This window comes from Epinephelus moara, chromosome 6 (assembly GCF_006386435.1).
Source record: "Epinephelus moara isolate mb chromosome 6, YSFRI_EMoa_1.0, whole genome shotgun sequence".
In the NCBI taxonomy this organism is placed as follows: Eukaryota; Metazoa; Chordata; class Actinopteri; order Perciformes; family Serranidae; genus Epinephelus; species Epinephelus moara.
Genome location: NC_065511.1, coordinates 24,170,121 through 24,183,344, shown reverse-complemented (window position 1 = coordinate 24,183,344; position 13,224 = coordinate 24,170,121). Strand labels below are relative to the sequence as shown.

Here is a 13,224-nt window from a genome sequence, read left to right as displayed (position 1 = left end):
AAACTGCCACCCAACAACTGCAAATTGTAGTTAAACTAGTAATTGAACTACAAGTAGTAAACTGCTCCCCAACATTGGGTGAAAACCCAGTATAAGTTTAACACTAACAGCTTTTCAAAAGACCTTTTTTTCTTTGCTATGCTTTACACTTGATTTGTTGATTCAGTATAGGCTACTGACTTTAATATCCTCCTGAGGCCCTGTGTCTATCACATTTTGGGTTTGCTGCACCTTTTTCTTCAATCTACTAAACTTAGACCCATTGTCCTCATTCAAGGACACTTTTTGTGCCATCCAGTGGCAGTAAGAGCACAATACACTAATCCATCTAAAAACAAGATGGCAGCCATCTCTGCCAAGTCAGTCTGCAGCCGATCCCAACACAAAAGTCGACAAGGTCCAAAACCTGATCAACTTTTTATGGTTTAAACTTGTTTATTTATGATAAATAATGTTTATAGTTTGATATGGCAACAAGTTTGACCAATTTTAGCAACAGTAACAAGCTAAGACACTGTTAATTAGGAAGTACTCGTTTGAAGACATTGGGACTTTATTGTCATCTCGTCTGGGGACACTAGGTATTTATTATTATTGAGAATGTTTCAGTTTTTTATTGTTATCGGGTCCTACTGATCCCAAAAAGCTAGGACAAAAGTAAAAATGTATACCAAACAAACGTTCGGGTCTCAGGAGGATACACCAATCCATGTAAAAGCAAGATGGCAGCCATCCTTGCCAAATTAGTCTGCAGCTGATAACGACACAAAAGTTGACAAGATCCAAAACCTGATCACATTTTATGGTTGAAACGTGTTTATTTATAATTAATAATGTCTATAGTCTGATACAACAACAAAGCCTATTTTAGCAACAGTAATAAGCTAAGACACTATTAATTAAGAAGTACTTGTTTGAGGACATTGGGTTTTTACTATCGTCTCATTTGAGGACACTGGATATTAGCGTTGAGAATGTTTCATTTTTTTTAAGCTTATTGGGTCCTACTGATCCCAGATGGCTAGGAGAAATTAAAAATGCATACCAAACAGAAGTTCAGGTCTCGGGAGGATACACTGATCCATCTAAAAACAAGATGGCGGCCATCTCTGCCAAGTCGATCTGCAGCCGATCTTGACACAAAAGTGGACAAGGTCCAAAACCTGATCACATTTTATGGTTGAAACTTGTTTATTTATGATTAATAATGTTTATAGTTTGATATGGCAACAAATTTGACCAATCTTAGCGACTGTAACAAGCTAAAACACTGTTAATTAGGAAGTACTCGTTTGAGGACATTGGTACTTTATTATCGTTGACAGTGTTGAGTTTTTTATTTGTACTTATTGGGCCCTACTGATCCCAAATAGCTACGAGAAATTAAAAATGCATACCAAACAAAAGTTCAGGTAGGGAGCCAAAAACAGAAGATACACAAGATACAACATACAAGATAGCTAAATACAGTAAAAGTATATGAGCAGCTTAACATAATAAATGATCATGGTAATATTCCAGTAATAAATATTCCATTATAAGACTAACTATTAAACTTAAGGCCATTACTGCCAGACAGTATCATTCATTTTTATCATTTATACAAATGTTCAGGTGTGTTTTGCATGCCAGGTGACAGCTCCTTTTATTTTGGATTGTAGCCTACTTTATTTTGGGTGATATGAGACTTCCTGATAAAAGTATATGTCAGCAGTCACGTAGGCCTCCGCCACAGTCAACACACTGTGTGCGTGTCTGTGAGCGTACATGAGCGGTGCTCGTGCACCACAACACACAGTAATGATCCGTAATGAGTCATGACTGGTGAAGGAGATGCGCGCGGAGCAAGTTGACCTGCTGGACTGCATTGGATGAAGTGAACGTTTGGTTGCTCAATGATGAACATTTGCTATGGCAGTAACAGCCGCTGTAAAAGCGACTGACACTGTAACACCACTATTGTGTCTCAGTTCATCCAAAGTGAGCGTGAGGCTTTGAAACCACTCTGAGCTGTGAGCTTTCATGGAGGATATTTGACATTATCTTGCACAAACCCGAGCTAAACGCGGCTGCACATTGTGACAGGCTCCCACCAGCAGCCTCTCAAGACATTAGTCCCCTTTTAAACAATTATCTGGTAGAGCTTTCAGGAAATTACCGACGAACGACAATGTGCTCGGTAATAAGCAGGGTGAAACCGCTCCAGCGGGCTCTGGCTGTCACGCTTCGCTTCAGAGGAATCACCGAGGGCTCGAGTTACGCTGCGGCCGAGAGCAGACGCCTCTTTCCCGGCGTCAGTACTGGCATTGATCCGATAAGAGCTACCAGGAGGTCGTACTGCTCCAGGATGGCGCTGGCCGGAGGACCGCTCTTCAGACAAGTAGGTTCATATATATACATATGTGCTTTTTCCATTCACTTTAAGTTGTTGTGGCAGGTCGGAGATGTTTTTGAAGTGTTTGTAAATAGTTGGGCTGCTAACGGTAGCTTAACGTCTCGTGAGCTGACAGAAAGCTAGGCGGAGTTAGCTAGCCGTTAGCTTAACTAGCTTCCTGTTAAGTTACATTCAGAGTTGATATTTGTTTAAATTTGGCCAAACTAAGTTATCAGATTCATATCTGTGGATTGTGGTCGTGATTTATCAGCCAAACACGCCCCTCACTTCGCTCAGTCTGCTCTGTATTGTTTCAATAACGTTGTAAACCCGGAAGACTATGTACTGAATGTATGTAATGGCTGTAGCATGTTGGCACTAACGTTACAGTTGACATATGCATCCTGTCCAGCCTGATGTATACTTACAGCAGAGGACGGATTATTTATTGTTTATTATTGACCTCGGAAGCAGCAGTTGACAAAAAAAAAATCACTTTGTCTGCAGCGAGCTGTATCTCACTGTCTACATTTCTATGGCAACTAAGCAAACTCAGTCCAATGAAGAGGACTGTGTGGTCCTTTTTAAAAACTCCAGGACAAGCAAGTAATGGGGCCTTGAGTTGAAATTAAAAAATCCCTTGGCTGCAAACACTAAATATACACTTATCCCTAACACTGCAAACTGTCCAAATACTTAAGAGGCACACATTTTGCACTGGCAACAAGTAGCTCCACATCCTTATCTGTTACATCTCTACATACTTTCTTTCTCTCTTTTGCAATTTCACCCACATTTGCAAGCAGACACTAGTGGAGAATGACAGGGAGGATATTAATCCTTTATTGCTGAGTCACTCCTGTGCTCTCACCTGTTTTTTTTATCTGTTCAGCTGTTTGAGCGCGAGAGCAGCACCTACACCTACCTGCTGGCAGACACAGAGACCAAGGAGGCAGTCATCATTGATCCCGTTCTGGAGACCATTGACAGGGACCTGAAGCTAATAGAGGAACTGGGGCTTGATCTAAAAGTGGCAGGTATCTGAAAGGATTTGGTGCTATTCCATTAATGTAGACACTGTTTAAATATCAGTGTCCCATTCGCTTTAATGTCCAATACAAACCTTTTTGTTTATTTACATGTACATGTCTGCTGCACATTATCCTGTCAGCTATGACGTGTAGGTTGACTTAAGGATAATTTAGCTCCTGTACTGGAACAGTGAACTTCAGGGAAAGCTTATCAGATGATTTTGCTAACTCAGCAAAGTGCGGGAAAAACTTTGCCCAAGAGCAAGGTAAATATAAAGGTTATTAGAAAGTCACATCTGTATTCTGTGTTCTGATGTGAAACCTCACTCTTCCCAAGACTTTGAACTCAGTTAGGCCAGGCTCATACACAATTGTACACTGTAGAAAGCAGGTTTCTTGTGTCAAAAGACTCCCAGGACTGGGCAATTTGGCTGGAATAAACATCACACTATTAATAAGAATATTTTCCATCATTGCTTTATGTAACAGAATATCAAAAATGCATGCAAGATTAAATTAATATTTAATATAATGGCTTATATATAATCACAAAACTATTCCACCAACTCTTGAATATGATATTCTTGAATTATTTCCAAAGCCTGTGGTAAAACACTATTTCCTTTTTCTGATAGTGAACACCCACTGCCATGCAGACCACATCACAAGCACTGGGCTGATGAAGAAAAGATTGGCTGGACTGAAGAGTGCAATCTCCAAATTCAGTGGTGCTGCTGCAGACATACACCTGAAAGAGGGAGACAAGATCACCTATGGAAAACATGTAAGAACATGTGACTTGTTTCATCACATAAAATTGATCCATACAACCCTCATTTTAGAAAAAAATAAACTGACTTCTGATTGCAGTATAGTTTTGAAAGTCTTTTCAGCGTCTTGTATCTTGATTGTGCTCTTCTTTAGCTTGGTAATGTATATGGACATATCAGTATTCTGGACATTGTATTTTGGATCTGCATCATCTGTTGCTCTGTAAAGAACTCAGACTTTTTCTGGCTGCTTGATAAAATATTCTTTACATGCCTCCCTTGTAGTATCTGACAGTGAGAGAGACACCGGGACACACTGATGGGTGTGTGGCGCTGATCACAGAGGATCAGAGCATGGTTTTCACTGGGGACGCTCTACTCATCAGAGGCTGCGGCAGGACAGACTTCCAGCAGGGTAGACATACTTTTACTTTGTCCTGATAAAATACTTTATTCATTTTCTCCTGACACACTGGCTGGGAAAGAAAGTATTTATTTTTGTAATTTAGCTAGAGGAACACAAGAGGGCAGTATTGCATCTTTTATGTCTTTGGGATTGTCTGATCTTTGCCACATGTTGTCGCTCTCATTCAGGCTGCGCCAAGAAGCTCTATAAGTCAGTCCATGTGAAGATCTTTACTCTGCCAGACCAGTGCCTTGTCTACCCAGCGCATGACTACAAAGGTTGGCTGAGAACCCATAAATCTGAATGTCTTATCTCATGGAGTCACTGGTGTAAAATTTAAAAACTAGTCACACAAAAGAAAGAGATGTGAAGCACCAGCGCAGTGTTGAAAAGCTGTTGCCAGTATATTCCCTCCCATAGCAGCCAATACTGATGTGATACACGTGTTGTTACTAGAGTGTGTTTATACAAATGCAAGCGCGAACAAGTTAAGCTTCTCCAACATGCCTCTCATGATTAATACTTCACCTTTTGTGTAGGAAGAAGTATTCTGATCTTTCATTTGAGTAACAAAAAAGCAATGCTACAGTGTAAAAACACTTTGTTACAAATGAAAGTCCTGTGTTCAAAATCTTACAAACATAAAAGCACAAAACAATGAGCCTCAAACTTTACTTAAAAGTATCAGAAGTAAAAGTAGCCATTATGCAGAATGGCCCATTGCAGAACTATATATTATTGCATTACTATGTACATAGCATTAATGTTGCAGCTGGTAAAGGTGAGGATAATTTTAACAACTTAAGGTTATTCCAGGTGGCCTAACCTATGTTAATATATTAGGGCATTATAAAATGGAAGAGGGTCATGTTGTTTCACAGTAAACAAAGCACAGACAGCTCCACTTTATTGCAGTTAATAATCCAGTGGTGGGAGAAATTGTACAGCCGAATGAGGGCTCTCCTCCAGAGCACATGTAAGGCCCATTCATGCATTCATCTGCAGTGGTTACTACTTTTTTTTTTTTAAGCAAAACCACCCTCTTATATTGACAATGGTGTGATGATATAGTACAGTCAAATAGTCAAGACTTTTTTAAATAAACCTTGGACACAGGAATAGGCAGGCAGACAAAAGATCAAAGTCTGATAAATTAAGAGATAGGGATTCAGATTCAGGCAATTTACTAATCCCACTAGGGGCAATTTGTTTGAAAAGCTTGCCTTGCACACGTGCCATAATATACAGTAACATGTAGACACATAAAGATGAGTATTTATTGAAATAAAAATATGCTGAGGAGTTCAGTGCAATAGAGGAATATATAAATAGAAAAAAAGTCAATAGTTTTATCATCACTAAAATAATTAAAATCAATAACAAAAACATTTATAGAGAATTAAAAAGACGAATCGTAGAGGGAAGTAAATATTTCAAATAGTGATTAGTCTTACAAGCAGGTTATAATGTAACAATGCCCTGATGGCAACAGGGAAAATTCACCTGCAGGAGTTTGAACATGTCCAGAAGAGGCTAAAATACTTGTTGCTTTATGAAGGGCTTGTTGAAAAACAGAACAAGTACCTTTGTGTCACTCCTTTGACCTTAGAGCAGATCTTAATAAAGCTACTGAGACTGTTTGTGTCTTTCAGTGTGAGGCTGTGAAACCAGCAGATACATGAAAACCACAGGAAGCTCTCAGTAAGAAACTGATAAAAACAGCAGAGGATGTCAAGACTTTAGTTTAGGGTTTAAAATTTGCATGTCTGTCATATGAAATACAATAGATAAATGCTGAGGTTAACACAATGAGTGGATTGTCGTACGAGCGAGTCACTATGACGAGCGCAAAAGAAACAGTGGAATTGTAAGACCCAACTGTGGGTTTGCTGTGAGTTGACCAGCTACAACAGCACTGCAGAGAGTTGTTTAAAAGGGGGATGTAAATGGGAAAACATCCAACATGCTAACGCACAGCTGACAGCATCACCCAGATGTGCCGATCACCAGGACAAGGGGAAAAAAACAGCTCATCCTCCCCTCTGCCTTCTAGCAGCCTTTAGACACAAAAGCAGAACGGGATATGTTCAGACGTTGCATCACACGGATGTGCTGATCACTGGCACCCCACTAGAATGCAGCCTAAAATTTCATAACGAGACACGCAAACCTTCAGAGGATATTTTTTGTGGTGGCACACTGGTGGAAGTGGCACATCATTGATGACTGAAAACATAAATTTCTAAACACTTAATTTTGGGTGGTAACACGTTATGTGAAATAGTAAATGTAGTAACATTCCTCAAAACCCTATTAGTAATGCGTTATATTACTTTGTTTCTGCTTAATGTAATATATCCCTTAAAATATCATTAAATGCAAAATATTTAAGTAAGTGAGAAGTACCTCAAAAATTGTGGTCAAATGTACTTGTTGCTAATTTGATACTAAAATGATAAGATAAGAAAAATGCCCTTCCTCAATCTGTCAAATATCAGTCAGAAATTATATTTGATGCATACTGATTTTAAGATGATATCTGATAGAAGTGGGTGGGCTGATATGTCTGTATATATCTGCTTAGGTATTTACAGGCTGTGATGTCTTTGCACTTACAGAATTTTATATTTTCATTTGATTGATCAGTGAGGTTCAACATTTGGTAAACATTACCACCACATCAACCACAGATGACATCATATCTGTCGGAATCTGTCTTTGTGTGTCAGGTCAGATGGTGTCTACAGTCGGTGAGGAGCGCAGGTTTAACCCACGCTTGACCAAGAGCCTGGAGGAGTTTGTGAACATCATGAACAACCTGAATCTCCCCAAGCCTCACAAAATTGGTACTGAAAGAATTTTTTTTTCTACAGTCCAACCTAGTAAACATAAGTCTAATTCTTCCCAGACTCGCACATAGAACATTGATATAACATGCTTGTGACCTTATTTATACTTCTGTAACCTCTCTTCTACCTTTGCAGATATTTCAGTGCCTGCCAATCTGGTTTGTGGAGTACACGAAGTCTGAATGTCCAGCGAAAAGGAGGATTTTAATCAAATCAAGAATTCATATAATCACAATCAGCCTTATTGGCCAGGTATGTGTACACATACTGTACAAGGCATTTTGGTTTTTGCATATAGCAAAGTGATTAACATTTACACGTTTGTATCTGAGCTGAATTAAACAAACTCTGTTTGTCATTAAGTGCTTTAATGTGTGTATTTATGTACATGTAAAGATGCATATTTGAATAGCTGCTGCCATGTGGAGTGAAGCTGCTGACATAACTGATGATGCTAAAAATGAAAATGATATCAGTTTTATTTTAACTGTTAGAAATGAATGCTAAAGATCTGCTTATGAAGAAAGACCACTATTAATATATATTTTTTTGTATTTTCATTAAATTTAAATATGGCTGACTCTATTTGGACGTGTTGTTATTATGAATCGAGGAGGAAATTTACGAGCAGGAGAGCTCAGATAGGAATGTTCCATTCAAGGTTTGGTTTAGTATTCATGAATGCTTAACTGGGACAATTGAGTTCTTCCACATGGCCTTTCCAGTGATTCCGGACTGCTTTAGCCAAGGCCTCACACACACACACACACACACACACACACACACACACACACACACACACACCACTCAGTCTGCTGCCAGCCACAGCCTTTTTGCATAGCAGGAAAATGAAACTACGCTTATTTGCATCCAGAATCTGAGAGCCAAGTTTCCATTGACAACATGCCACTGCGGTGCATTTGTGTTCTCGTCTCGATGTCTAATAGACAAGGGTGTCTATTGAAATGTGTTTTATTATCTCAGTACGATATGAAGAGGAGCATCATCGCCAAGTTTCGACACAGTGAAGTCTGCTTCTGGGTGTCCAGATGTTCTCTGCGTGCTGCTCTCAGCGTGCGTTTAACAGCTCACCAGCCAGTAAGACAGGTTTGTTTGGGAGTGTGGCCTGTGACTCAGCCACATGCCTCTGTCGGAGAAATGCGCTCATGTGATAGTACGCTGTATGATGGTGCTGGACCGATCACAAGCTTTCAAGAGCCAGTGTCAAAATATTTCTGTTGAGCTGTTTTTAAGTGAATCTAACTATTCCCCTGCAGCTTTTTACTCTCGCCAGGATTAAAAGGAGCGCTGGACTGATTATGCACACTATTTTGTCTCGGGGAATACCCTCACCATGTGAAAACAATTCGACCCAGGATATTTCTGCCTCTGCTGTCAAGATTCTGACCATTCTTTTTTCCCTATATTAACTGAATTCCACACCTTTATGGAAGCACAGTATTAAATTGCTGGAGTAACCCTTTAAAGGTATACTGTGCAGGAATTGTTGGCTCCTGCTTGTAAACACAGCATTCAGACTTGGCCTCTCCCTACACTGTTTGTGCGTACACTGCTTTGAACTTAAAATTTGCTGCAATGGAAAAGGCACCTACCTGTCCAACAGAAAACATGCCCTTCCTCTCCTTTAGTGCTCGCCAGCAAAGGTGAAAGCCAACCTCAGATTCACTCTCATTTTCAACAAGTACTGTCTGCTTGGTGTTTTCTATATTTGCGTTTATTTTGGTGCTGTGTTCATGATTTTCATAGCTTCCTCTTAGCTGCATGCTACTACTGTACCTGGTCGCTACCTCTTTATAAGGTCCTAACTTCACCTGCATGCTGTTTGTGGCTTAGGGAAACACACCTATAAATGTCCTCAGCATACTTCTAAGACCATTACAGTGAAACTTTAAATGCTTCACAGCAACTCATTAAATTCTACCGAATGGACTGAGAGCTCTTATATTACCATAACCTACTGTACCATGCAACCCTTTCACGCATCGTGGTCACTACAGTGGACAGCTATTTAAAAGCCATTTGCTTGTATATGCATAGATTTTGATGCTGTAGTTGCATGCAAGGGTGTTTCAGACCCAGAGTTGACTTACTTTAGTCTGAATCAGGGATTAATTTTGTTAGTGTTGGTTCGTGTTCTCACGGCAGCATTTACAAGTGGACCAGGTAAAATGCCAGTAAAATGCAGTAAAGCTGCTCTTGATTGGTAGGAATTACCATGTGGGAAAAATCCAGGAAGTAAACAAAACGTAGAAGAAGAGTACACTTGCAGATAAATGTGACACTTTCTAATGTCACAATGGAGGGACAACTACACAGGTTGATTTTTTGGTTCGGATCGAGGTCAGAACACGTTCTCACCACAACAAACCGCACCAGAGTTCATTTGTAACTGGACCGAGACCACCTCTTCAAGAAGGTCTTGGTCTGGTTGTTTTTTGTGTGCACCCGAGTGCAATTGCTGTGTTCACACCGCTGTGTTCACACCTGCCCAAACGAACCACACTTAGGGGACAAACAAACTTGAGATTGATCGAAACCAAGATGGCTGACGGAAAGCTAGAAACGTTGTGCAGCTCAATAATATCTTGCCAGTCCTTTTATAATAGGAGCCCCTGGCAGGTTGATAAAATCTGGTAACATCAAGTAACAAGGAGTAATACGGCTGATAAATTTTCCAAGTGCTGACTTTATGTTGTGAGGAAATTACAATTAATCATCTGTCCACTAACCTAGGCATCATGCATCGCTTGCTATATTTCAACTGCAATAAAAACTATTACTGCAACGTTGTTGTTCTTGAAAACACCTCATCTGTAGTGACTTTTTGGCTGTAAATCAATTGATTTATGAGAATGTAATGTTCAGTTTTTTGTTATTTTTGCAGAAAATGTTCATTGAAAGACTTATATAGTTCAACAGGGAAGGTGTGTGGTAAGTTGAAGACTTAAACGCATGCTGTCCCACTGAGTGGATGTGGAAAAACTCCTTGAAAAATGCATTTCACAATTTTTGTCATGCCTTAAGAGGGATAAAAACACTCATGACTGAGGCAGTAATAATTCATGCATGAAAGGGTTAAGAAACTCAAGAATACATGTAGATTATCTTAGAAGAACATTACCAGACAACTGAATTGTGCATTTTATGTCCATTTTAATAGTTAGGGAGGATCCACCATCATAGAAATGGACTGATTGTTAACTAATAAACAAGGGTGTGTCGATCTGACACGCTGTACTGCAGTGATACTGACAGCTCCGTCTGCCATGATGTAACCAATCCACATTTAATACAAACCCTCTATTATCACAGTTTTTAGAGCAGCAATCTCTTACCTTATGTTTCAAAACATAAAAATCATTCAAATGACTTTTACACAGTGAGGTATGCAGATTTTAAATTTGGGAAAGAGCACTGTCACTAGATCAGTATCTGGTATCTGCAGAGCTGACGTATTGGTGTCAGGAGAGAAGGCTTGGATCAGTGCACACAGTACATGAGCCTGATGTATTTAATTGGATCCAGTTCCTCTCAGCTGCACTTGTTATTGTTATTTGGGTGGGTCATTACATGAACATCTTTTATGTTTTGTCCGTGAGATGCCTGCAAGGTTTCAGAATCCTCAAAAGAGGCACAGCAACTTTGCTTTAAAGACAGAGACTTGTTTAAGAATAAAAGAAAGTGTCGGCTGGAGAAAAGGTTATCTGTCAGTGGGTGTTGGCTGGTCACATGCAAGTTAATACTGTCAACACACACACGCACTCACGCACACACCATCTACCAGCTGTCTCTGTCAGCACTCGAGACAAACAACATGATTTAGACAGCCTTTGCCTCACCTTGCGTCCCCGCCGACAGACACCTGCATTGTCTTTTTATTCAAAACAGGAGGTGTGTGTGACCGTTGTCACCGTCAAGCTGAAGATATGTTGCTTCAGAGACACGGTGCTTTCTACGTAAAATGGTCCCATTCTCTCGGTCCTGTTTTGCTGCTGGGAAGCGAAGGTGCCAGCTGTTCTTTCACCCACTTTGTGTCACCCATCTGCCAGCCCCCTTTCAGTCTCTCCCTCAGCCCACTTAAACTGTGCCACCATGAACCTGCTGCCCATTCTCTCTCACACCGTCCACATGTCACAGGAGAGAATCTATTACACTATCAGCTCATTCAGAAAGAGCTGTAAAGAGGCCAGTCAGGGCGATAAAGCCCTCACAGTGAAGTGTAGATCCTGCCCAACAGACCCTAAAGAAAATACTCTATAGGGTATATAAGTGTACCTCTATACTCAGTATTCAGCCCAGAGTCGTCTTGTTTAAATTGTTTTTATCTCCTATAATGTCATTAACAAATTCAGACTATTACTAACAGGAATTCACATTGCTGTGGTACTAGGTGGTAAATACAGTAACTGTCTAATACTTTACGGTATTTTAATCTCTACTGGGATCACTGTAAGGCTGCTGTAAGGACTTACACTGTTACTCACATAGGTACATAAGGTACTCTCAGTCATCCAGGTCATGGGATTTCTAACAGCCACATTGCCTTGATGGTTGTCGAATATCTAATTGTATGTTTTTGCCGCTACAATATTCTGCCGTGACTTTTGGTGAGTTTGTTGTGTTTTATAGCAGCACTTTATGATATATTTTTAATCTCTATTGCAGTGGTTCCCAACTGGTCCAGTCACAGGGTCCAGATTTACCCTTAGTCATTACTCAAGGTCCACACAGGTTAATATATTCAGCGTCATACTTGTGTTTGGCCATGTCGTCAAGCTAATTTGCTGTCTCTGTCAATTAGCTGTCCCTCAGTCACTCACTCAACAGCAGGAAATGGCACTTGGGCTGGAAATTTACTGTACCTCAAAATAAAGTGTGTTTTTTACAAGCTTGACATGTTTGTGAGTCACTTGTGGTCCATTCAGAATGGACCTGTGACCCACTTTTGGACTGCGACCCACCAGTTGGGAACCACTACTCTATCGCTATATCATCATAATATTTCTTTCCTGTGTTGCATATACAGTAAATGATATCGGTATTAGGGGAGAATAGGTTGTAACACCCCTTTCCTCACATTTAGAAACATGCTTTAGTCTCTCAGCCCTCTCATTTTCAGTTGCATTCCCTGTTTGTGCACCAAGAAGCAACACACATATTTTCTCACACTAAAAAGTTTTTTAAGAAAGCCTATAATTATTTGATTTTCTCTGATTCTCTAATTTTAATTGTTTTGTCTGATGAGACCTTGGCTGTGTCCGAAACAAACTCCTCATCCATTTTATTTCAGTGCCCAAATTCTCAGTGTGTAAATGTATCCACTATATAGCATCCTAACAAACTCGCATGACAGAAGGAAAGACCTTCTGCTAACAATCCCACAATGCAATGCACCACAGTTTATAAATGTGAAAATCACTCTTGTGCAACTCTGCAGCTGCACTAATGACACAAAATGACACTGATTCATAAGTGTTAGAAATCTAATTTAAGTGCCCATTGTAGAGTAAACTACTCAGTGGTTATCATAGAAGGAGTGGTGAATGAGTGCATGAGGGAATGATTGTGGACATGGCCTCTTCTCGGAGGTGTAGATCCCCCCACCTACAACCTGTGCAAACATGTAATCAGCCAGAATAACTGAAAACACCTGTCGGGGGTTTGTGTGTAGGATTTGAAAATCTCCAACGTCGGCACTCTCCAGTGGTAGTATCAGAAACACATGCTGATAATTGAGCCACAAGTGTTAACACTGATTTTACTTTACTTTACA

General features: G+C 40.0%; 1 protein-coding gene across 1 annotated transcript; it reads left to right on the top strand.

Annotated features, from left to right (window-relative positions):
• The first annotated feature begins 1,828 nt into the window (after nucleotides 1-1,828).
• ethe1 (ETHE1 persulfide dioxygenase) lies at nucleotides 1,829-8,015 on the top strand. Its single transcript, XM_050046779.1, has 7 exons — nucleotides 1,829-2,380; nucleotides 3,267-3,411; nucleotides 4,041-4,189; nucleotides 4,461-4,590; nucleotides 4,770-4,859; nucleotides 7,311-7,427; nucleotides 7,566-8,015. Exons 1-7 carry the CDS (start codon nucleotides 2,171-2,173, stop codon nucleotides 7,610-7,612), a joined length of 888 nt encoding a protein of 295 aa, XP_049902736.1. The 5' UTR covers nucleotides 1,829-2,170; the 3' UTR covers nucleotides 7,613-8,015.
• The last annotated feature ends 5,209 nt before the right edge of the window (nucleotides 8,016-13,224 follow it).